The sequence below is a fragment of the Papio anubis genome, chromosome 13 (assembly GCF_008728515.1).
Source record: "Papio anubis isolate 15944 chromosome 13, Panubis1.0, whole genome shotgun sequence".
Taxonomy (NCBI): Eukaryota; Metazoa; Chordata; class Mammalia; order Primates; family Cercopithecidae; genus Papio; species Papio anubis.
The window spans coordinates 64,720,516-64,747,272 of record NC_044988.1 but is presented as its reverse complement, the minus strand read 5'-3'; the positions used below and the strand labels follow the sequence as shown (position 1 = coordinate 64,747,272).

Below are 26,757 nucleotides of genomic sequence, written 5' to 3'. Positions count from 1 at the left end.
GCTGTAGTGAGCCAAGATCATACCACTGGACTCCAGCCTGGGTGACAGAGTAAAACCCTGTCTATAAATTTTTTTTTTTTTTTTTTTTTAAAGAGGCCAGGCTGGGCATGGTGGCTCACACCTGTAATCCCAGTACTTTGGGAGGCCAAGGCGGGTGGATCACCTGAGGTCAGGAGTTCAAGACCAGCCTGGACAACATGGTGAAACCCCATCTCTACTAAAAGTACAAAAACTGGCCAGGCATGGTGGCACACACCTGTAATCCCAGCTACTTGGGAGGCTGAGGTACAAGAACCGCTTGAACCTGGGAACCCAGGAAGCGGAGGTTGCAGTGAGCTGAGATCGCACCATTGCACTCCAGCCTGAGCAACAAAGCAAAACTCTGTATCAAAAACAAACAAACAACAACAACAACAAAAAGCCAGTGGCTCATGCCTGTAATCCCAGCACTTTGAATTTTGAGAGTCCGAGGCAGGCAGAATATGTGAGGTCAGGAGTTCGAGACCAGCCTGGCTAACGTGGAGAAACCTGTCTCTACTAAAAATACAAAAACTAGCCAGGCATGGTGGCACACGCCTGTAGTACTAGCTACTCAGGAGACTGAGGCAGGAAAATTACTTGAACCTGGGAGGCAAAGTTTGCAGTGAGCCAAAATCACGCCACTGCACTCCAGCCTGGGCAACAGAGGGAGACTCCGTCTCAAAAAGACAAAAAACAAAAAAAACAGTTGGGGCCAGGTATGGTGGCTCATGCCTGTAATCCCAGCATTTTGGCAGGCTGAGGCAGGCAGATACCTTGAGGTCAGGAGTTCGAGACCAGCCTGGCCAACATGGCAAAACTCCGTCTCTACTAAAAATACAAAGATTAGCTAGGCAAGGTGCTTCACGCCTGTAATCCCACCTACTTGGAAGGCAGAAGCAGAAGAATAGCTTGAACCCAGAAGGCAAAGGTTGCAGTGAGCCAAGATCGTGCCACTGCACTCCAGCCTGGGGGTCTTCTAAGGAGTGACACTCTATCTCCATCAATCAGTCAATCAATCAATTAATACTTTGGGATTAAAAGAGAGTGGAACAAGAGCTAGTTAGAGAAAACAGACAGTGCTCAAAAAAAAGTTAGAAAAACCACACCAGCTACGACATATGGTAGGTGTCTAAAACAAATTAGGTTTACAACATAATTAAGAAAGGATCTAATAGAGGATATTTTCAAGGTAGATATGAGTGGGATTTTTTTCAAGCTAATAGGAAATGATGTAGCACCACAGATATCTTAAAAGTTGAACCAAACAATTACAATAGACTTCTATTATTTAAAAATAAAGTTTACCTGCAGCATTTGTTGAAGAAGCAGAATGCTACTGGGAGAGAGCCACTTGGGAACATCATATTTTCCTCTCTACAAAAAACAAAACATTTAAGAGGTTCAGGTTCAATCAGCCTTGACACAAATTCCTTAGGTAATAACATGCTGGAGGTTTACTTTTAAGCTTGAAGACTTCTCCCAACTACAATACTTGGTAAACATTATTAACTAAAAAAAATCAATTTCTTGGCTGGGAGTGGTGGCTCACACCTGCAATCCCAGCACTTTGGGAGGTCAAGGCAGGCAGATCACCTGAAGTTAGGAGTTCAAGACCAGCCTGGCCAACGTGGTGAAACCCCGTCTCCACTAAAAATACAAAAATTAGCCAATTGTGGTGGCAAGCGCCTGTAATCCCAGCTACTCAGGAGGCTGAGGCAGGAGAATCACTCGAACCCGGGAGGCGGAGGATGCAGTGAGCCAAGATCGCGCCTCTGCACTCCAACCTGGGTGACAGAGCGAGACTCCATCTCAAAAATAAAATAAAATAAAATAAAAAAATCAAAGAACAAAATCGAGCATATTAAATACTATCATTGCCTCTAAATTACCCACATATCAGAGAAGGGCTAGAGCACAAAGAACGTAACCGCAGAAAACATAAATGTAATACGGCTTTGGAATCTGTAGTATTAAAGGGACAGCAAGTAAACACTGTAGTCCATTTTTGTACTGCTAAAACAAGTATTAGTCTATAATCTCAGAGCAATTATCAGTTGACAAAATGAAACAGCAGAAAAGCATATTTGGTGACAGTACATAGGCTATGGTTAAAAACAGGTCATCCACAAAACAGAATTTACAATCTTTGAGGAAAACTAGTGAAAGCCACTTTCTAAGTTAAATACCTCTTTTAGGACTAAAAGAGACTAAGAAGGCAAATGTATACAACCTAGTATACTCAGAAATTATGGCCAGCAAGTCATCAAAGATAAGATCAGGGACTTGGCTAAACACTAACACATGATAGAATATCTCTTATAAACCTGCCACACACATCCTCTTTCCCAATTCAGAGGAAGCAATACTACAGTTTCTCACAGCAGAAATCACATTGTTTAATGATGCTAAGAAAACAGGTTATTTGAGAAAAATTGATTGAACTGTAACTCACAGAACATACCAAAATTAATTCCACCCAGATTAAATGAAAATACAAAACCAGGCTGGGCACGGTGGCTCACAACTATAATCCCAGCACTTTGGGAGGCTAAGGCAGGTGGATCACGAGGTCAGGAGTTCCAGACCATCCTGGCTAACAAAGGGAAACCTGGTCTTTACTAAAAATACAAAAATTAGCTGGGCGTGGTGGCAGGCACCTGTAGTCCCACCTACTCGGGAGGCTAAGGCAAGAGAATTGCTCGAACCCAGGAGGCAGAGGTTGCAGTGAGCTGAGATTGCGCCACTGCAGCACTCTAGCCTGGGCGACAGAACAAGACTCTGTCTCAAAAAAAAAAGGGAAATACAAAACAAAACCATAAGAGTACTTAAAGAAAGCATGAGTGATTATTTTTATAATCTTTCTAGACATGACAGCAAAGCCAACCACTATAAAGAATAATATATGACAAAATTAACATTTGATATTTCTGTATAACAAAACATCATTGGTCGGGCATGGTGGCTCATGCCTGTAATCCCAGCACTTTGGGAGGCCGAGGTGGGTGGATCAAGAGGTGGTCAAGAGATCAAGACCATCCTGGTCAATATGGTGAAATCCTGTCTCTACTAAAAATACAAAAATTAGCCGGGCATCGTGGCACACACCTGTAGTCCCAGCTACTCGGGAGGCTGAGGCAGGAGAATTGCTTGAATCCGGGAGGTGGAGATTGCAGCGAGCCGAGATCATACCACTGCACTCCAGCCTGCCAATAGAGCAAGACTCCATCTCAAAAAAAAAAAAAAAATCATTAACAAAGTTAACAACAAATTGAGAAAAAGCCTTTTCCAAAGGTCACAGGCAACTGTCAGACTACTGCTGACTTCCAGAGAGTCGGCTAGAGCATCTAAAACCCCCACTTCCCAGGGATAGGCATGGAGCCCAGGCAGCAGTGAGCCTTCAGGTTGGGGTCCAGTTGGCCGTACATGAGGCTTGGTAGGGAAAAATAAATTCAAAGTTTCATTGCTATAATTCAAAAACAAACTCTGAGCCAGGCACAGTGGCTCATGTCTGTAATGCCAGCACTTTGGAAAGCCAAGGTCAGGAGTTTGAGACAAGCCCAACCAACATGGTGAAACCTTGTCTCTACTAAACACAAAAAATTAGCCAGGCATGGTGGCCCATGTCTGTAATCCCACCTATTTGGGAGGCTGAGGCAGAAGAATCACTTGAACCCAGGAGGTGGAGGTTGCAGTGAGCAGAGATTGCACCATTGCATTCCAGCCTGGGCAACAAGAGTGAAACTCCATCTCAAAAACAAAACAAACAAAAAAACTTTGTTAGTTTCTGTCTCTGGCAAGTGCTAAGGTGCCCTGGCAAGGTATAAATAAGAATGAGCTCTCAGGCTGGGCGCTGTGGCTCACGCCTGTAATCCCAACACTTTGGGAGGCCAAGGCGGGTGGATCACCTGAGGTCAGGAGTTTGAGACCAGCCTGACCAACATGGAGAAACCCCGTCTCTACTAAAAATACAAAATTAGCCAGGTGTAGGGCAGGCACCTATAATTCCTAGCTACTCAGGAGGCTGAGATAGGAGAATTGCTTGAAGCTGGGAGGCGGAGGTTGCAGTGAGCCGAGATCACGCCATTGCACTCCAGCCTGGGCAACAAGAGTGCAACTCTTGTCTCAAAAAAAAAAAAAAAAGGGCTCTCTGGGTAATATTGAGTGCTTTAGATAAAGGGAATAAAAATGTAATAATATTAAAAGGCATTTGTAAAATGAAAGCTACTGTTCTTCCTAGGAAACACTCATAGGTCAGTGTGTCTATTCTCATCAGAGAGGTTGATTTTTGACCCTTTCTTTTTAGATTCATTGTTTGACAATGCTTCTCTGGGACTTTGATTATTTCTTTAACATAATCAAAAGCCAGCCTGCCTTAACATCTTAGGACTCTGAGTGATCCATACCTGTCTATTTTCTCCTTCATCTTTAAGGTGGACTGATTCTGTAAGAATTATATCCTACACAGTTCATAAGAACAGAGAACCCCAATGCCAGTACAAGTCAATGGCTTCCTCACCTACCTGCCTCCATCCTTCTAGCCGCATTCATTTACAGTTGGCGTGTGTGTGTGTGCGCGCGCGTGCTTGTGATTGTCCTTGTCTCCCTTGTGTTCCCAGACTAAACTGAGGGTTGGGCTGCTACTTCTTTTCTTTTGTTTTTTGTTTTTTTTTTCTGGAGATGGAGTTTCACTCTTGTTGCCCAGGCTGGAGTGCAATGGCGTGATCAGCCTTCGCCTCCTGGGTTCAAGCAATTCTCCTGCCTCAGCCTCCAGAGTAGCTGGGATTACAGGTGCCTGCCACCACACCTGGTTAATTTTTTGTATTTTTAGTAGAGATGGGGTTTTGCCATGTTGGTCAGGCTGGTCTCAAACTCCTGACCTCAGGTGATCCGCCCACCTCAGCCTCCCAAAATGCTGGGATTACAGCCGTAAGCCACCTCGCCCAGCCTCTTGGGCTGCTATTTCTTGTGGCCCAATAACAAGATGTAGATGAACTGCGGAGGAAGAATTTTTATCTCTGTAACCAGCCACAGGGAAAAGGCCTGGAAATAATCGCCAGACCAACTCAAAATTACCAAGTTTTCCAGAGCTTATATATCTTCTAAGCTATATGTCTACATGTAAGTGTGTATTTATCTAAAAACATAAGTGATTAACTTATTTTAAGCTATAACTAAGGTCTGAGTCCCGAAGACCTTCTGGAGCCTCAATAAGTTTACTTAATCTAAATGGGTCTAGGTGCTGGGGTGATTACCCTTATCTTGTATCCTGCTAAATCATAAAGGTTTGGGGAGTTCCTTTAGACTCCAATGAAATTTTTTGTGCAGGCCTGGGGAATTTCTTCAGACCCCCAATATAATTTGTTTAATCCTAAAAGGGTCCTGATAAGAATTCCTTAGTTATCTTGCTATGCTTCAAGGCCCTGGAAAAGCGTAGGCAAAACTCTTGGTGGGCTCTTTGTTATACTCCAGCCTTGGTATAAGGGCACTGGCTCAATCAGCTTTTAATGTATAACCTAGCTGCTCAGTCAGTGCTGAGACAGTTGTAATAGAGGCCTGCATTAGTGAGACCTGGCCTGCCACACTTGCACTTACATTTCTAACCTAGAATCCTTATTCAGTGCATTTTGTCTTTCATTCATTTTGGAGACCCTCTGGAGTTTGTCATAGACCAGTTCCTAATTATATCATAAACAATTCTGTGATGAATGTTATTCTTCATAATTTCTTTTTTTTTGAGATGGAGTCTCATGGTACAATCTTCGCTCACTGCAACTTCTGCCTTCCGGGTTCAAGCCATTCTTCTGCCTCAGCCTACTGAGTAGCTAGGATTACAGGTGTGCACCATCATGCCTGGCTAATTTTTGCATTTTAAGTAGAGACAGGGTCTCACCATGTTGGCCAGGCTGGTCTCAAACTGCTGACCTCAGGTGATCCACCCGCCTCAGCCTCCCAAAGTGCTGAGATTACAGGCATGAGCCACTGTGCCCTGCTCAAAGTTTGTTTTTGAACTACAGCAATGAAGCCTTGAATTCATTTCTCCCCACCATGCTTCATCTACAGCCAACTAGACCCCAACCTGAAGGCTCACTGCTGCCTGGGCTCCATGCCTATCCCTGGGAAGGAGGGGTTTTAGATGCTCTAGCCAGCTCTCTGGGAGTCAGCAGTAGTGAGTCACAGTTGCTGCATGACTAGCCCTGACCTACTTGGCCCCACTTTCATATCTGAGCTTTACTTTATTCCTGAGACCCAGGCTTTTCGTGATCCCAATCCTGAGGACTTGCCTTGTTCTCTTTATTGGCAAGCTGCTTATTTGCCCGGCCTCAAATATTTCAGCTTGCTCTTGCCAGGGTCCCATAGAGAGTGGAGATCAGCTTGGAACAAAGAGCTTCCTATGTGCTGATCAAATGGCCATGAGCTGTCTGAGTCTCTGATCACAGCCTGCTCCTAGAGTGTCCTCTGCCAGCTTCACTCCCTGTACTCTGGGTGGTCTCCCCTCTGCTGTTTGCAAAGCTGTTTGCTGCTTACTCTCTGGACACTAACTGTACTGGGTTGAACAGTATCCCTCCAACTGCGCAAGAATCCATTTCTGTTGTTTTAACCCATCACTCTCCAGTACTTTGTTACAACAACCCTAGGAAGCTCATACACTATCTATGAGGGTTTAGCTGCTTCACATCACCTCCCCGACACCAACATCTGCCCATCTCAAGGACAAGTCTGATTCCAGGTTTCAGCCCTTTCTGGTCTGCTCCAACACACAAATAACAGACCCATAACCAGATCTATCATAATCAAAAGACATTATGCCTTTAAATTCTGAAGCTATCGTAATAAGAGACATTATGCCTTTAAATTCTGAAAAGTACTCTTAACTAAAAGGAGTACTCCACAGAAACCAAATGTAAAAATACTCAGACCAAAGTACTAAAGAGAGATCTACCACACTGATTCCAAATTCCTCTTTGCCTTTTTATCACCCCTTTTAATCAACCTATTTTGAATTCTTAAAGTATCTTTTAATAGATTCCCCAGCTATAAGCTGGCACCATGGAAGCAATCCTATCCAGAAAGCAGCAGAAAAAAACAAGTGAATGAGAAGTGTGGTGTTTGGCACATTGGAACAGCAATGGATTGGAGTCATATATTATATTTGAATCCCAGTTCCACCTCTTACTGGCTCCATGGGCTTGTAAGAGTATTCCGTCTCTCTGGCCCCATTTCCTAAGAAAGGCTCTGAAGACAAATGCCTAGGTTCAAATCCAGGATCTACCTCTTACTAGCTATGTGACCTTATATAAGCTATTTAACCTTGCCGTGCTTTAGTTTCTTCATCTAAAAAAAAAAAGTATAACAACAAAAATTAGCTGGGTGTGGTGGTGCATGCCTGTAGTCCCAGCTACTTGGGAGGCTAAGGCAGAAGAATCACTTGAACTCGGGAGGCGGAGGTTACAGTGAGCCGAGATCGCGCCACTGCACTCCAGCCTGGGCAAGAGAGTGAGACTCCATCTCAAAAAAAAAAAAGAAGTATAACAACAATACCTACTGCATAGAATTTTTGCTAGGATTCAATGATTTAGTATACATAAAGCACTTAGCACAGTGCCATGAACACAGTAAGAACTTGATAAATGTTAGCTTTGACTGCTGCTGATGATACTATTACTACCATTATTACTATCTGTAATACAACTAATGCCACTTACAGGATTATAAACCAAGACAATGTATGTGAAAGCACTTGGCATACTGCCTTGCACATAAGAAACAATAAATATGTGTTGAATCTGAAATAAATAGGAGGAGATAGGAATACTCAAAAAAGTAGTATTCCTTTTCTGAGGGCCAGAGATGGGCACATTGGCCAAAAGCCATGTATCCAAAAGTGTTAAATACTCGGTGCAGCAAGAAAGGCTAAAGGCATTCTGAGGAATGTCATAGGCCTTCCCAATGGAGCACGGCCCCACTGCAGCTATCTCAGAATCTCAGGATTGTCTGGTAAGGTACACATCGTCTAGTCAAGCCCTGTTCACATCACCTCCTGAAATGTACCCATCCACTTCCCCTATTTGGGCAGAACACCTCTGTAGAGTATCACTCACAAGTGGGTCATAAGGCTTCTGACTCATTACCATGTCCTGACATTCTCAACTTCATTCTCTGTGCTGAAATACTGGCCAAAATAGAGTTCAGAAACGAGCTCTGCTGCCAGGCTTAACCCAATCTCTTATTTGTACACCATGCTTTAAAATGCACAGAACACTTGTACATATATTTTACCCTGTATAGTAGGTAGGGACTATTAACCACATTATACAAATGGAGAAACCAAGTCTCAGCCAGGGAGATTAAGTACTTGTTCAATATTGTAGGGCACTGGGGATGATTTGTCCTACAAGGGGACATCTGGTAGTGTACGGAAACATTCTAAATTGTCACTACGTGGATATTACCCCTAGCAATTAGTGGATAAAGGTCATGGAGGCTGCTAACCATCCTATAATGCATGACAGTCCCCTACAACAACGAATTATGTGGTTCCAACGCCAATGGTGTTAATGTTGAGAAACACTGTTACAGAGCAAAAAAGGGTCAGAGATAGGACCCTTGTTTCTGCTATTCTTTAAAGAATTTGTGTTTGTTTATTTAAGGGACAATTACCTTACAAATAAGAGCAAGAAACAGATAACAGTGGAAGAATCCAAGTGAAGAGGGGGAGAAAAGATCTATGGACAAAGCAAAATAATCCTGGGAATTCCAGTGGCTTGAAATTGTTTGCTTTTCACACTGTTCTAAAAGAGGCAGGCCATCTCTCCAATACATAATCATAATGCTATAGTCAACTCTGTAATTGTAAAAATACAATTTCATAAAGAGACAACTTGCTCATTTTCTTTAAAATTATAAATTATAATTGTTAGGCAGCAATTTTATTTTCAAGCTACTCAATTTTCAATTGCTAAGTTATTTATACTTCCCTAATATTTGTATACCACAGCTGGAGTACAATCGTGCTTGTCTTTGAATGCAGTGACGACAAATGAATATAGGTGACATTAATAAGATTAATATTCAAGCCATTAGTAATCATGCTGGAAATTGCAGTTGAGCATTTTGGTTAAAATAGTCAACAAATGCAAAAGATAAACGAAGTCTGCCTTTTAAACAAGAGTTACATACGGTGCGTCAAATATTGCTGGGTTTTTCAATCAAACCAAGAACTGAGGAAAGTGTTATTCCCAAGTGAGGAATTTTAGAACATTCTAGGCAAAGATACATACTGCATGCAAGTGATACGACACCTTAATTAGATTCAACCAGCAGACTGTATTACACTGCGACTCGGAACAATAGTTCTGAGCCAAGATTACAATAAATTTCAAAATCTATAATGTGTGAAATTAAATTCTACAATAATGCATAAAAGTCCTAATTTGAATCAATTTTCAACTTGCAAATACATGAAAAACTAAAAAATGAAATTCAGGGTAGGAGAAACAAAGAATATACAAGTATCAGTAAATACTATTAATTAGGAAGGCCAAATTTCCACTGAACAAGAATTAGACATTTTCTACCATATTCATTCCACTGCAAAGATATTTAATTTTTCAAAAATATCAGAACTTGAATCTCACATATACTATTAGGATATACTTTTGTATTATTTTAAGGTAAGCTCTCTCCCTCAAAGGATTAATCTAGGATCCACTAGTGCATTCAAATAAATAAAAGTAGAAAACACTGAAGTTTGTATGTTGGTACATTCACCTTTTACTGATGAAACAATATATTGATAATAGTATGAATTTCATGGCTGCCATATGAATGTGAACTTGCAGTAACAACAAATGAAGACAAATAAACAGCACAGAGGATTAAGGTCCAGACAGGTAAAAAATATAGCAAAGGTTAGAGTTAAGTCAATAAATTAGGATCACCATGAATATAATGTAGTTCCATTTCAGTAAGGTATTAACAAGGTAAGGTATTCAGTCTCTCTGGCCCTGGATCCTAAGAAAGGCTCTGAAAGCAAATTGGCTAGGTTCAAATCCAGGAGCTACCTCTTACTAGCTGTGTGACCTTACACAAGCTATTTCACCTTGCTGTGCTTTAGTTTCTTCATCTAATAAAAGAAGTACAATAACAAAAATTAGCTAGGTGTGGGGGGTAAGTAAAATAACAGTTACTTATCTTATCTTTGTGGATAAGACTACAAAATCTTAGTTAAGTGTAACTGAAACAGAATAAAACTAAAAACCAATACTTGGAACACTTAGGGAGTGGTCCTGTTCTATTCAAGTTTTTTGTTTTGTTTTGTTTTGTTTTTTCTGAGACAGAGTCTCACTCTGTCATTCAGACTGGAAGGCAGAGGCACGATCTCAATTCACGGCAACTTCCGCCTCCCAGGTTCAAGCAATTCCCCTGCTTCAGCCTCCTGAGTAGCTAGGATTACAGGCGTGCACCACTATGCCCAGCTAATTTTTTTTTTTTTTTTGAGACGGAGTCTCGCTCTGTCACCCAGGCTGGAGTGCAGTGGCTGGATCTCAGCTCACTGCAAGCTCCGCCTCCCGGGTTTAAGCCATTCTCCTGCCTCAGCCTTCCGAGTAGCTGGGACTACAGGCGCCCGCCACCTCACCCGGCTAGTTTTTTATACTTTTTAGTAGAGACGGGGTTTCACCGTGTTAGCCAGGATGGTCTCGATCTCCTGACCTCATGATCCGCCCATCTCGGCCTCCCAAAAGTGCTAGGATTACAGGCCTGAGCCACCGCACCCGGCCTTTTTTTGTATTTTTAGTAGAGACGGGGTTTCACCGTGTTGGCCAGGCTGGTCTCAAACTCCTGATCTCATGATCCGCCCACCTCAGTCTCCCAAAGTGCTGGGATCACAGGCGTGAGCCACTGCGCCCGGCCTCTATTCAGTCTTTCAATCAACAACTTAGTTTAGGGATATTTAAGAAATGTGCAAATGCTGGCAGGTGCAATGCTGGCAGAGACAGCTGTTATTACATGAGCGCAGAATCAAGATTCAAAATTTCAAAAAAAAGGAAAGCGGCTGGGTGAGGTGGCTCATGCCTGTAATCCCAGCACTTTGGGAGGCCGAGGCAGGCGGATCACAAGGTTAGGAGTTCGAGACCAGCCTGGCCAATATAGTGAAACCCCATCTCTACTAAAAATATAAAAATTAGCTGGGTGTGGTGGCGGGTGCCTGTAGTCCCAGCTACTCTGGAGGCTGAGGCAGGAGAATCGCTTGAACCCAGGAGGGGGAGGTTGCAGTGAGCTGATATCGCACCACTGCACTCCAGCCTGGGCAACAGAGAGAGATTCCGTCTCAAAAAAAAAAAAAAGAAGAAGAGAATGCTAGGCTGAAACAAGAAGAACTGAATGTGAAGAAACAGAAGTCAAAGAACTTATGGCTACTCAGAGCTGGAATGGATCTTGAAAATAATTGATTACTGCAATGCTCTAACGCTGCTGATGAAGTAAACAAGGACCACTAAGTACCCTTCCGGGGTTACACCTAAAATGCGTGGGAAAGCCGATGCACAGTAATACCTAAATGAATTAGGAGAACTAACTTGTAGCCTTAGTAAATCAGAAAAGATGGGATGTCTGGGAATATTCCCAAATTAATAGGCACAAAAAGATGCTTGGGATGGGGATCCTTCCTCCTTTAGGCATCTGTGATTCTCAGATGACTAGCAACTACAGAGCTGAGAAACAATATTTATTTCATAGTGGTTATGAGAGTGGGCTCCCAGCTTGACTGCTAAGGTTCAAATCCCAGCTCTGCTACTCACTAGCTATAAGACTCTGAATAAGTTATTTAAGGTCTCTGTCCCTTTGTTTCTTTATCTGTAAGAGGAAGACAATAATAGCAACCACCTCATTTAGAGCAGAGCCTGGTAAGTAACAAAAGCTCATGCATGTTAAGTATTATTTTTGTGACAATAGAATGAGAATATGCATGCCAGCAAATATTTTATTTTTTCTGAGCAACCATGTGCAAGAGCCACAAAGATATGTAACACACACACTTCAGAAAACTCTATCCATTTGGAGGGGGGAAACAAGGAAGTAGAGAAAGAAGCAGAAAGAATTAAAACAACCAAAAGAGTGTTGCAGATGCTCTAGATGGAAGAGATTTCATTCAGCACAACTCAAACACAGAACTGCATTTCTGGACACCTAAGACTTAGACCTGGTCTGCAGGTCGGCATCTCCCCCACTTTCTACATCAGTTTTTGGGGGTTCAAAACTCACTGAAAACTTTATCATTCCATTTTTTAAAAAATCCACATAACACTTCATTTTGTTTTACATAACATACATCTTTATCAAGACTTTTTATGGTCAAGGTGAATATTCAAAATCTTAGCTGGATAAAATGACTCTAGTTATCCTTTATGGCACAGTATCTCATAACCAAGAAGTAAAGTATGGTTAGAAGGCTCAATATTTACAGAAGAATGCCAATCCTAGCCCCAGTTATACTCACGGCCCCTCTTGTTCTTATTCAGCATCATAGAATACCCATAACTTCAAGTAATTTCCAGGTAGAATAATCCCTAATTGACTGACACTTAATAACTTGGCTGAGAGGTATTATACTTATCAAGGGACTGCCTAAAGAATATGTAGTTACGCCAGGCACAGTGGCTCATGCCTGTAATCCCAGCACTTTGGGAGGCTAAGGCAGGTGGATCATTTGAAGTCAGGAGTTCAAGACCAGCCTGACCAACATGGTGAAACACTGTCTCTACTAAAAATACAAAAATTAGCCAGGTGTGGTCGTACACGCCTGTAATCCCAGCTGGGAGGCTGAGGCAGGAGAATTGCTTGAACCGGGAGGTGGAGGTTGCAGTGAGCTGAGATCATGCCACTGCACTCCAGCCTGGGCAACAGAGCAAGACTCCGTCTCAAAACAAACAAACAAACAAAAAACGTAGAGTTAACCATTTACTCATTCTTGATTGGCAGTCTTCAAAGTTGGGGCATCTGTACCACAGAGGATATGCAAGATGATCACTGAGGTGTGGAAAGAATATATTAAGACTTCTATTTATATTCATTTTCTACCTAATAAATAAGAAATTGAGCTTTGTTAATATTTAGTATATGGATCGGCACTGGTACGCTCACTAGTCCCTATATAACCTACATTATGAGACACTTTTAAGAAAGAATGGTATTGCAAAGCACTGTGCTTTACAGGAGCACAGTTAAATGGATTTACAGATTATAGTATACAGTTTTTTTTTTTTTTTTTTTTTTTTTTTTTTGAGACGGAGTCTCGCGCTGTGTCACCCAGGCTGGAGTGCAGTGGCAATCTCGGCTCACTGCAAGCTCCGCCTCCCAGGTTCACGCCATTCTCCTGCCTCAGCCTCCGAGTAGCTGGGACTACAGGCGCCCGCCACCACGCCCGGCTAGTTTTTTGTATTTTTAGTAGAGACGGGGTTTCACCATGTTAGCCAGGATGGTCTCGATCTCCTGACCTCGTGATCCACCCGCCTCGGCCTCCCAAAGTGCTGGGATTACAGGCTTGAGCCACCGCGCCCGGCCTTAGTATACAGTTTAATGAAGCTAAATCCTCATTGAATAGACAAGTGGCTGAAGACTCTTGCAAAGAAACCACAGACTGAAGACTATGAATACAAGCAAACAGTAATGGAGCTGACTTTTAGTATATCAACCAAAACACAAAGTTAAAAAAAGACCTAATTAGATTTAACAAGTTGTCTGCAAAACTTGAAATTAGCAAGACTATTTTAAATAAGGACTTATATACACTATTGTTAACAATGAACCTTAAATCTTAAGTATATATAGCTATATTGCCATCACAATTCTATTTTCTTTTCTTTTTTTTTTTTTGAGAAGGAGTCTCTCTCTGTCACCCAGGCCGGAGTGCAGTGGCGCGATCTCAGCTCACTGCAACCTCTGCCTCCCGGATTCAAATGATTCTCATGCCTCAGCCTCCAAAGTAACTGGGATTACAGGCATGCACCACCACGACCAGCAAACTCTTGTACTTTTAGTAGAGATGGGGTTTCACCATATTGGCCAAGCTACTCCTGGCCTCAAGTGATCTGCCCATCTTGGCTTCCCAAAGTGTGGGGATTACAGGCGTGAGCCACTGGGCCTGACTTTCTTTTTTTTTTTTCTTTTTTTAAGATGTGGGGAATGTAGCCTGAGCTGGAGTGCAATGGTGCAATCATAGCTCGCCGCAGCCTTGAACTCCTAGGCTCAAGCAATCCTCCCACCTCAGTCTTCTAAGTAGCTAGGACTAAAGACAAATGCCACCATGCCCAGCTAATTTTATTTTTTGTAGAGACAGAGTCTCACTACATTGCCCAGGCTGGTCTCAAACTTCTGGCGTTAAGCCATGTCCCTGCCTCAGCTTCCCAAAGTGGTGGGATTACAGGCATGAGCCACCACACCTGGTCTACAATTAGATCTTTAAAATCCAGAATCCAGAATATGAAAGCAAATCTCTACAGTTTTGTTTTTTTTTAATGATGTTTAAAGTCAAGAAAACACACTAAAGCAAATTCTAGATGCATCAAACATTTAAACATTTTTAAAAAGTGAAACCATAAAAGCACTAGAAGAAAACATGGACATTTAAAAAAATAAAGTCAAAAAGCCCTTCCAAATATGACAATAAAAAATTGACAGGCTGGGCACAGTGGTTCATGCCTATAATCCCAACATTTTGGGAGGCCAAGGTGGGAGGATCACTTGAGGCCAGAGACAAGCCTCAGCAACATACTGAGACCCTATCTCTACAAAAAATATTAGCCAAGTGTGGTGGAGCACGCCTGTAGTTCCAGCTACTCAGGAGGCTGAGGCGGGAGGATCACTTGAGCCCAGCAGACTGAGGCTGCAGTGAGCTATAACTGCACCACTGTACTTCAGCCTGGGTGACAGAGCAAGACCTTGTCTCTAAAAAAAAAAAAAAAGAAAGAAAAAGACTGATGAATTCCACTAAAAACAAAAAAATTCATGCAGAGCAAAAAACAAGTCTTAAACATAACGATCAAAAACAGTGATACACTGTATTGGTGGGGGATATGGAGAAACTGGCATTATTATGCTACTGTTGGTAGTTGCATAAACCAATACGACTTTACTAGGAAGCAATTTGGCGATATCTATCAAATTACTAATTCACATGCCTTTGACCCAACAACTGTTCTAGAAATTTTCTTACAGATTTATTATATTCACAATGTACAAATTACTACTTGGAAATTACTTAAACGTCCATTAACCTAGGACTGGTTAAATTATGGTACATGCATACACTACAATTCTATGCAGTCATAAAAAGAATGAAGAGGCTCTGAGCTGGGTATGAAGTGCTATGATTTCCAAGACACACTGCTAAGGGAGGAAAACAAGGTGCAGAACAGTGTTTATGGTACGCTACCATCTGTGTAAAAAAAAAAACAAAAAAAAACTGGGAAGGGGGTAACAGAAAGAGAAAATATATAAATATATAATTCCTTACATATGCAGACTAATGTCTGAAAAAAAAATACATAAAAATCTGATAAACGTGGTAACAATGATTGCCTCTAAGAAACAGGTTTTATGGCCAGGCACGGTGGCTCACGCCTGTAATTCCAACACTTGGGACGCCGAGGCAGGCTGATCACCTAAGGTCAGGAGTTCGAGACCAGTCTGTCCAACATGGTGAAACCCCGTCTCTGCTAAAACTATAAAAATTAGCTGGGCGTGATGGTGGGAGCCTGTAATCCCAGCTACTCAGGAGGCTGAGGCAGCAGAATCGCTTGAATCTGGGAGGCAGAGGTTGCAGTGAGCCAAGATCACACCATTGCACTCCAGCCTGGGTGACAAAGTAAGACTCTGCCTCAAAAGAAAAAAAAAAAAAAAGAGTTTCACATGCTAGATACCTTTAATAATTTTCCAACTTTCTAGCTACTCAGGTTACTCCCCTCATCCAATCCATCCACAAATCATGTTAGCTATGCCTTCAAAAGACATCCAGACTGTTCTACATTCTGACTGTGGCGATGGTTATATGAACCTATACATGTGTTAGAATTCATAGACCTGTATATACAAAGGGTCAATTTTACTTTATGTTAATACAAAAATAATTTTTTAAAAAAGACATCCAGACCAGAAGCGGTAGCTCACGCCTGTAATCCCAGCACCTTGGGAGGCCGAGGCAGGTGAATCACCTGAGATTAGGAGTTCAAGACCAACCTGGCCAACATGGCGAAACCCCATCTCTACTAAAACTACAAAAATTAGCCACACGTGGTGGCAAGAACCTATAATCCCAGCTACTCGGGAGGCTGAGGCAGGAGAATCACTTGAACCCAGGAGGTGGAGGTTGCAGTGAGCCAAAATCGCACCACTGCCCTCCAGCCTGGGCGACGGGGTGAGCCTCCATCTCAAAAACAAAACAAACAAACAAACAAAGACATCTGTTGTCTACCCACTTTTTACCACCTCCACTGCCACCATCTCTTATCTGAATCATTACAATATCCTCCTGACCAGATGCCCTGGTTCTCTTCTTCATTTCCTACAGTCATCTCCACACAGCAGCCAGTGTGATCCTGTTAAAAACTAAACCAAGGCCGGGCGCGGTGGCTCAAGCCTGTAATCCCAGCACTTTGGGAGGCCGAGACGGGCGGATCACAAGGTCAGGAGATCGAGACCATCCTGGCTAACAGGGTGAAACCCCGTCTCTATTAAGAAATACAAAAAAAAAAACTAGCCGGGCGAGGTGGCGGGCGCCTGTAGTCCCAGCTACTTGGGAGGCTGAGGCCGGAGAATGGCGTGAACCTGGGAGGCGGAGCTTGCAGTGAGCTGAGATCCGGCCACCGCACTCCAGCCTGGGCGACAGAGCGAGACTCCGTCTCAAAAAAAAAATAAATAAATAAAAATAAAATAAAATAAAATAAAATAAAACTAAACCAAATCATGTCCTCAAAAGCCTCCAATGGCTATCCACTTCACATAGAAAAAATGCTAAAGTCCTTATGAGAGCCTACCCAGCCCAAAGCAGCTTGACCTCCTGTTCCCAAGGTTTCCTTTCCTACTGGCCTCCTCACTTACTAAACTCAGGCTGCATTGGCCCTCTCGCCCTCCCTTGACAACACCAGGTGTGTTCCTACCTCCCAGTCTTTGCTCTAGCTGCTCCCTCTGCCGGAAATATTTTTCTCCTAGATATCCACTTGACACTCTCACATCCTTCAAGTCTCCTTACACCTCGCCTCCATGAAGTTTATCCTGACTATCTTATTTAATCATGCAACCTACTGGACCTTTCCTCCACAACTCCCCCATCTGTACTCCTGATTCCTCTTTATCCTACTCAATTTTTTTCTCTTTTCCAAAGTACATATCATCTTTTAGTAAAATTTACTTATTAGGCTTATTGTCTTTCTCTATATCCCCACTACTAGAAGATAAACTCCACGAGGACAGGGATCTTTCATTTGTTTTATTCACAGATATACCCCACACATCTAGAAAAGTGCCTGGCAAATATTAGGTGTTTGGTAACTATTTTACTCCTCCCTGAGGTGAAATGACGTCGAACAAATGAGTAAATGAACACATAAACAAGGGGTTGTCTTTCTGATTAGAGAACATTTGAACAGAGACCTGAAAGAAGAGAGGGAACAAAGCATCTCTCCTGGAGAAAACCATTTCAGGGAAAAGGGTAAGTACAAATGCCCTGAGGCAGGCACACCTTAGCATGTTGCAGAAAAAGGGGAAAAAAGAAACAACAAGGAGAACAATGCGGGTGGCACAAGTGAGGCAGGAAGTAAACCACAAGGGCAGTGAGGTGATGGGTGGCCACATTACACAGGGGAAACCCCACAGCACACAGGGCAAACTCTGGCTTGTATGAGATGAGAAAGAGGCCACTAGAGAGCTTCAAATGAAATGTTATGATCTATGTTAGTTAAATGTTACATGTTAGTTAAAAATCTTTCCATAAAGAAGGCACAGGTGGAGCTGAACTTCCATCCACAAAATGTTAAGCTCTCCCAGGACAAGTAAAAGAAAGAATACTCCCCAATGTAACTTTATGGGGCTAATACAAATCATGAATCCAAAACCAAACGTACAAAGATAGTTCCCAAAAAAGCACCCATTAATTTTTGAGCCAATTTTAAGTCCTGGACAAAATACTAGCAAATCTCATTTAGAAATGCATATAATCCCAGCCTCTTTGGGAGGCCAAGGCAGGAGGATCACTTGAGGTCAGGAGTTCGAGAGCAGCCTGGCCAACATGGTGAAATCTCATCTCTACTAAACATACAAAGTTAGCTGGGCTTGGTGGCACTCGCCTGTAATCCCAGCTACTTGGGAGGCTGAGGCAGGAGAATCACTTGAACCCAGGAGGCAGAGCTTGCAGTGAGCCAAGATGGCGCCACTACACTCCAGCCTTGGCAACAGAGCAAGGCTTTGTCTCAAAAATAATTGCCAGATGTGGTGGCTCATGCCTGTAATCCCAGCATTTTGGAAGGCCGAGGTGTGTGGATCACTTGAGGTCAGGAGTCCGAGACCAGCTTGGCCAACATGGCAAAACCCCACTTCTACTAAAAATAAAAAAATTAGCCAGGCACAGTGGCGCATGATTGTAATCCCAGCTACTCAGGAGACTGAGGCAAGAGAATCGCTTGAATTGAGGAGGGGGAGGTTGCAGTGAGCTGAGATCGCGCCACTGCACTGCAGCCTGGGTGACGGAGTGAGACTCTGTCACAGAAAAAAACAAAAAACAAAAAAAAAATAATAATAGCAGCCAGGCGCGGTGGCTCACACCTATAATCCCAGCACTTTGGGAGGCAGAGACGAGCAGATCACGAGGTCAGGAGTTCAAGACCAGCCTGGCCAATATGGTGAAACCCTATCTCTACTAAAAATACAAAAATTAGCCAGGCATGGTGGTGTGCAACTGTAGTCCCAGCTACTTGGGAGGCTGAGGCAGAACTGCTTGAACCCGGGAGTTGGAGGTTGCAGTGAGCTGAGATCTAACCACTGCACTCTAGCCTGGGTGACAGAGCAAGACGCCATCTCAAATAATAATAATAATAATAATAATAGCCACATTTATTGAGCACCACTCTAAATGCTTTTCATAGATTAACTCATTTAATCTTCACAACAACCCTATGCCATGTTATTTCATCCATTTTTACAAAGAAATGAAGACACAGAGAGGCTACATAATTTACCAAAGTCAACAGATAGAAAGTAGAGATTCTGGCCAGGCACGGTGGCTCAAGCCTGTAATCCCAGCACTTTGGGAGGCCGAGACGGGCGGATCACGAGGTCAAGAGATCGAGACCATCCTGGCTAACCCGGTGAAACTCCGTCTCTACTAAAAAATACAAAAAACTAGCCGGGCGAGGTGGCGAGCGCTTGTAGTCCCAGCTACTCGGGAGGCTGACGCAGGAGAATGGTGTGAACCCAGGAGACGGAGCTTGCAGTGAGCCAAGATCCGGCCACTGCACTCCAGCCTGGGCGACAGAGCGAGACTCCATCTCAAAAAAAAAAAAAAAGAAAGAAAGTAGAGATTCTGAAGATTATGAATTTCAAAAACATCAATGATATTCTGATTTAATTGCTCTGGGGGGTGGAACCAATATTTTTTAAAGCACCCCAAGCAATTCTAATGTGCAACTAGGGTTACGAAGAACTAAATCCATTAGCTAACTTCCCCCACCCTGAGAGAGAGTACATGGACATAGCCAAGGCAGGAGACGTTTTAGTGAGGATTAAATATAAAACAAGCAACAAGGGTCAGAAAACATGATTTCCCAAGTGTTTTCCAACAGTGAAAGTCTACCATTATCTGTTTCCACATAGTCTTTCTAGAAGTCTAGGAGGTGTAATATTCCATGTTACACCAGCTAGCAGATTCAATTCTAGTTCACTTTCGAGAAATCTGTCAGCTTATTTCTTTGGGATAGAGTTCCCAAAACAAGAATAGGGTAAAATATCCTAGCAACTTACAATACAAGTTGAGTATCCCTTACCCAAATGCTTGGGAACAGAAGTGTTTCAGATTTCAGGCTTTGGAATATGTGCATTATATACTTACTGACTGAATATCCCAAATCCGAAAATCCAAAACCTGAAATGCTCCAGTAAGCATTTCTTTTTTTTTTTTTTTTTTTTTCAAATTATACTTTAAGTTCTAGGGTACATGTGCCTAACGTGCAGGTTTGTTACATATGTATACTTGTGCCATGTTAGTGTGCTGCACCCATCAACTCATCAGCACCCATCAACTCATCATTTACATCAGGTATAACTCCCAATGCAATCCGTGCCCCCTCCCCCCTCCCCATGATAGGCCCCGGTGTGTGATGTTCCCCTTCCCGAGTCCAAGTAAGCATTTCTTTTGAGCATCATCTCAGCACTCAAAAAGTGTCAGATTTTGGAGCATTTCAAATTTTGGATTTTCAGATTAGGGATACTCAACCTATACTAGAATACAATTATTTAAGAATAAGAAACACAGCTCTATTTTACAGAAAAGAGTAGCAAAAAGAGGGAAGAATTCAAGAGGCCAACCTAATATTTTGTAAAAGTATAACTGGATAAATGTTACTGAGCTGCACAAAGATCACTTCTGCTGACTGGAGCTAAAGCCACAAAGGGATCCTAACCCTATTCTCCTCTGTATCCTGATGTTGATGCAGTCAGGTGTGGTTCTATGGAGTCAGGAACTACTGCCACAGTCAGCATGCAGAAGCCAAAGCAACGAGTGCTACCCAGCAAAGTTCGAGAAGGTTCAACAAGTTGTTTTTCGGGAGGAAAACAAGCTGTCTTGGCTACAGCAGCAGGCTCTAGGAGGCCGGCCTCCAGCCCACTTCCTCATTTATCTCCCCTTCACAAGGAGAAGCCTGGACACACATGGGTCCCCAAAGCGGTGTTAACAGCTACCACTCACACTGCTTCTCTTTGACCCTGTAGAATCAGAGCTCCTCAGCCTTCAAGGAGTTGGAACTATTGCAATTCCATCTCTTCCCAAAGCTATTCTCTGAAGCTTGGGAATCAACTTTAAAGAATCTTCTAAGGTGGGGTATAGGAAAAACTGTATCCTTAGACTTGGTGTTCTATAGAGTGGGCAACAAGCCAACCGGGTCTACCACTTTCAACGCTGTGTGCTACTTCCTAGAAGTAAGAGTTGCTTTAGGTAGTCTCCTCGTCTAATTGTTAGAGATCCAATGGTTCAGCTACATAAAACTGCCCATTCCTCCCCACATCTCTCCCATCTCTATGCCTTTGCTCATACTATCTGTACTATCAGGAATGTTCTCGCCCACATCTCTTTCTGAAATACTTCTACCCTTCTTTTAAAGACCTGCTCAAACCTCACTTCCTCTAAGATGCCCTCCCAGATCCCACTCCAACTCCTATATTAACTTCATTTACACTGTGTTATAATATGGCATTCCCCACCCTTTGCCATTTTTAGATAGCTTATACTTGTCTCCAACAAGAAATCAGGCCCTGGTGACAATAATAAAGTTTCATTAGATCTTTTCTACGCCTTTCAGCACCTCATATAGAGCAGAAATTCAGGAAATATTTGTTAAACAATTGGATTCAAGAAGCATTCAGAAGGCTTCTTACAGTAGCTCACGGCTGTAATCTCAGCACTTTGGAAGGCTGAGGTGAGAGGATCACTTGAGCCCAGGAGTTTGAGACCAGCCTGGGTAACATAGGGAAGATCCTATCTCTACAAGAAAAAATTTTTTAATTAGCTGGGTGTAGTGGTGCAGTGCCTGTGGTCCCAGCTAGTTGGGAGGCTGAGGTGGGAGGACCACTAGAGCCCAGGGGGTTGAGGCTACAGTGAGCCATGATCGCACTCCTGCACTTCAGCCTGGGTGACAGAGCAAGACTTTATCTCAAAAAAAAAAAAAAAAAGGCTGGGCGCGGTGGCTCACGCCTGTAATCCCAGCACTTTGGGAGGCCAAGGCGGGCGGATCACAAGGTCAGGAGATCGAGACCACGGTGAAACCCCGTCTCTACTAAAAATACAAAAAATTAGCTGGGCAAGGTGGCGGGCGCCTGTAGTCCCAGCTACTCAGGAGGCTGAGGCAGGAGAATGGCGTGAACCCGGGAGGCGGAGCTTGCAGTGAGCCGAGATCGCGCCACTGCTCTCCAGCCTGGGCGACAGAGCGAGACTCCGTCTCAAAAAAAAAAAAAAAGAAGAAATACAGAGAAGCATTCAGAGAAGCTGCTCTGCTAGTCTGACCTTGGTTTGCTATGGAACACAAGATGTTCTTTCTTCCTCTTTACCTGTCTTCTTTTGTTAGTTTGCTTTGAAATATTACTCTTTAAAATAATTTTCCTATTTTCCTTCCTGTGATTTTTTTTCTGATTTTTTTAACTGAACATAATTCACATACCATAATATTCACCCTTTTAAAGTGTAGATTTTAGTATATTAACAAAGTTGTGTAATCATCACCTCTTTCTAATTCCAGAATGTTTTCATCATCCCAAAAAGAAAATGCATACTCACAGGCAGTCACTCTCCACCCCCAACCCCAAGCAACAACTAATCTACTCTCTGTCTCTGATATATAGGATTTTAACAAAGCTTACAGTAGGTGATCTCAATTGTGGTTTTATTATACCCTGAAGTCAAAATTTTATCTTCCAAAAAAAGAAAAGAAGAGATTCTTATTTTATAAGTCAAAAGGAAAATGTGATTTGACACAGCATTCTGTTTTTGTTTTGTTAAGCTTTTCATTGAGCAAGTATATATATAGAAGTTTGTATATTGGGCCGGACGCGTTGGCTCACGCCTCAGCACTTTGGGAGGCTGAGGCGGGCAGATCACCAGAGGTCGGGAGTTCGAGACCAGCCTGACCAACATGGAGAAACCCCGTCTCTACTAAAAACACAAAAAATTAGCCAGGCATGGTGGCACATGCCTGTAATCCCAGCTACTAAGGAGGCTGAGGCAGGAGAATCGCTTGAACCTGGAAGGCTGAGGTTGCAGTGAGCCGAGATACAGCCATTGCATTCTAGCCTGGGCAACAAGAGTGAAACACCGTCTCCAAAAAAAAAAAGAAAAAGAAGAAGGTTATATAGGTTGTATATCATGAGAGTACACCTCAATGAGTTTTCAAAACCTGAATACTGTAGTCCCCTTTATCAGCAGGTAATACCTTCAAAGACCCCCATGGATGCCAGAAACCACGGATAGTACTGAGCCCTATATGTGCTATGTTTCTTTCTGTGTGTGTGTATATATATATATATATGTGTGTGTGTTTGATAAAGTTTAATTTATATATTATGCAGAATAAGAGATTAACAATAACATAATAAAATAGAATAATTATAACAATATACAGTTAAAAATGTTATGTGAATGTGCCTCTTTTTTTTTTTTTTTTTTTTTTTTTTTGAAGGACGGAGTCTCGCTCTATCACCCAGCTGGAGTGCAGTGGCGGATGTGGCTCACTGCAAGCTCCGCCTCGGGTTCATGCCATTCTCCTGCGCAGCCTCCAGCTAACTGGGACTACAGAGCACCATGCCTGCGCCCGGCTTCAGTTTTGTAATTTTCCAGCCAGGGTAGGGAATTTCACTGTGTTAGCCAGGATGGTCTCGATCTCCCCTGACTCGTGATCCGCCAGGTCTCGGCCTCCCAAAGAGATGCTGGGATTACAGGCTTGAGCCGCAGCCCGGCCTCTTTTTTTTTTTTTGAGACAGAGTGCTCTGTCCGCAGGCTTACAGGTGCAGTGGGCGCTAATCTTGGCTCATTACAAGCTCCCACCTCCCAGGTTCCACGCCATTTTCCTGCCTCAGCCTCGAGTAGCTGGGACTGCAGGCGCCCACCACCACACCCGGCTAATTTTTTGTATTTTTAGTAGAAACGGGGCTTCACCACATTATTCAGGATGGTCTCGATCTCCTGACCTCGTGATCCACTAGCCTTGGCCTCCCAAAGTGCTGTGATTACAGGTGTGAGCCACCGCGCCCGGCCTGAATGTGCCTCTTTCTCTCAAAATATCTTTACTGTATTATATAAACTCACCAATTTTCAGACCGCAGTTGACCATGGGCAACTAAGATTGCAGAAAGCAAAACCGCTGACAAGGGGGAACTACTGTATACAAGTGTAGCCAACTCCCAGATTAAGAAACAGAACAGAAGCCTACTCCTTAACCATTCCCAAAGAATAACTATGATTTTTGACTTCTAACAGCAGAGAATAACTTTTTTGCCTGTTTTTGTACATTTATGAATGGAAGCATATACTATGCAGAATAGAAAAGTTCTACATTGAAATTCTATGCCTTGTAATACTCACCATAATCTTCTTGTATAAAGCCATTACATTATCATCATCAAATGGTAGAAATCCACACATAAGAACATATAACAGTATGCCCATACTCCAAACATCTGCCTGAGAGAAAGAGGGAAAAAGGAAAATCACTGAAACAAAAATTCAAACATATTTCAGAACGGCAGGACTCTTGATACAATCACAGAATTGTCACAAAGCTAAAAGAGAGCTCAGAGATCAACAACTTCAACCTGCTCATTCTATAGTCAGAGAACCTGAAGCTAAGGAGGCTTCTCTAAGGTCACCCAGTCAATTGGAGGCCACCCAGGAAGGCCTCCTGACTTCCAATTCAATGCACTCTCCTCCAGCTGGACTCTAACACTTCACAGAAAATAATTTCCAGTAGGCTGGGCTGTATTGGACATGATAAGAAGATGAGACAATTCTACAGTGCTACTGAAGGTTTAGGTTACACATGAAGTTTATGTAAACAGGCATGAGGATGTCTTAAAATGTATTAATAATCAGCAAGTATGACTAAGCTGTACTATAAAATTCTATGTAGAGAACTTTAATAAAGTTCAATGATTGACTTTTCAAATGTAGAGGCAGCCGGGCGTGGTGGCTCATGCCTGTAATCCCAGCACTTTGGGAGGCCGAGGTGGGCGGATCACCTGAGGTCAGGAGTTCGAGACTAGCCTGGCCAACATGGTGAAACCCCATCTCTACCAAAACTACAAAAATTAGCCAGGCATGGCGGCGCATGCCCACAGTCCCAGCTACTCGGGAGGCTGAGGCAGGAGAATCACTTGAACCCAAGAGATGGAGGTTGCAGTGAGCCGAGATCACGCCACTGTACTCCAGCCTGGGACACAGAGTGAAACTCCATCTAAAAACAAACAAACAAACAAACAGACAAACAAAAATATATATGTATTTATATGTATATATATGGAGAGAGAGACTAGAAATTAGCCTACCAGCACAAATAGTCCTACAAATCTCAAAATCCCAGGAAAGAGCTTAACCTTTATATGTGATATCCATGTGTCCCATGAGTCCTAAGCAGTAACTACTTATTCAAGCAGTATTTGGCCTTAGTAATGATGCCACCATTAGCCGAGGAGAAGTCACAGCTCTTACTCTCATTTGAGCCTTAGGAAAATGTTTTTTTTTTGGAGAGAGGGTCTCACTCTGTTGCCTAGGCTGGAGTGCAGTGGCACAATCTCAGCTCACTACAACATTTGCCTCCCAGGCTTAGGAAAGTTTAAGAGGAAAAAAAGAAAAAAGAGGAAAGAAGGAAAGGAAGGAAGAAAACAAAGAAGGAAAAGAAACAAAGAGAAAACAGAGTTAAAATAAGTTGAGCAGCATCACGTATCTGGGTAGTACTTATACTAGATAAGCCAAATCTAACCCCTAGTCCTGTTTACCAAATCATATCAGATTATTAGGACTCTACTACGATGTCTCAAGTGAACAATCTGCTTTGAAGCAAACACCTGATTACTCTTCCAAGTTGCAGGAGGTCAGAAATTGACCATTTATGCCTCAGAGATGTCAAATATTTAATCTATAAATTGAGACATGATGGCATGACACTCATTCATGGTATTAAATTCAAAGCAGATCGGGTGCAGTGGCTGACGCCTATAATCCCAGCACTTTGAGAGGCCGAAACGGGCCTCCTCCCACCTGAGGTCAGGAGTTCAAGGCCAGCCTGGTCAACATGGTAAAACCTCGTCTCTACTAAAAATACAAAATTTGGTCAGATGTGGTAGTGGGCACCTGTAATACTGGCTACACGGGAGGTTGAGGCAGGAGAATCGCTTGAACCCGGGAGGTGGAGGTTGAAGTGAGCTGAGATTACACCATGGCACTCCAGCCTGGGTGACAGAGCGAGACTCTGTCTCAAAAAAAAATCAAACCAAAGAGGTTGCACGGGAAACAGTGAGCTACATGGCCTCATCAAATACCACAAGAGGGGCCAGGTACGGTGGCTCATGCCTGTAATCCCGACACTTTGGGAGGTGAGGTAGGTGGATCACTTGAGGTAGGAGTTCAAGACCAGCCGGGCCAACATGGCGAAACCCTGTCTCTACTAAAAAGACAAAAAAAATTAGCCGGGTGTGGTAGTGCATGTCTGTAATTCCAGCTACTCAGGAGGCTGAGGCAGGAGAATCACTGAACCCAAAAGGCGGAGGTTGCAGTGAGCCAAGATCACGCCACTGCACTCCAGCCTGGGCAACAGAGTGAGAGTCTGTCTCCAAAAAAAAAAAAGGGTCGGGCATGGTGGCTCACGCCTATAATCCCAGCACTTTGCAGTGAGCCGAGATCGCACCATTGCACTCCAGACTGGGGGATAAGGGCGAGACTTTGTCTCAAATAAATAAATAAATAAATAAGGCTGGGCACGGTGGCTCATGCCC

General features: G+C 43.0%; 1 protein-coding gene across 8 annotated transcripts in view; it reads right to left on the bottom strand.

The window, feature by feature from the left end:
* Positions 1-26,757, bottom strand: part of MELK (maternal embryonic leucine zipper kinase) — a 126,079-nt gene that overhangs the window by 50,087 nt on the left and 49,235 nt on the right. For 7 of the 8 annotated variants that reach the window (XM_031654318.1, XM_031654320.1, XM_031654323.1 and 4 more), the window contains 2 exons: positions 24,353-24,451; positions 1,327-1,395 (listed from right to left, as the gene is read on the bottom strand). In XM_031654318.1, the coding sequence (XP_031510178.1) occupies positions 1,327-1,395; positions 24,353-24,451 (168 nt within the window). The remainder of the gene's footprint in view (positions 1-1,326; positions 1,396-24,352; positions 24,452-26,757) is intronic. The other variant, XM_031654322.1, reaches the window with a different exon arrangement.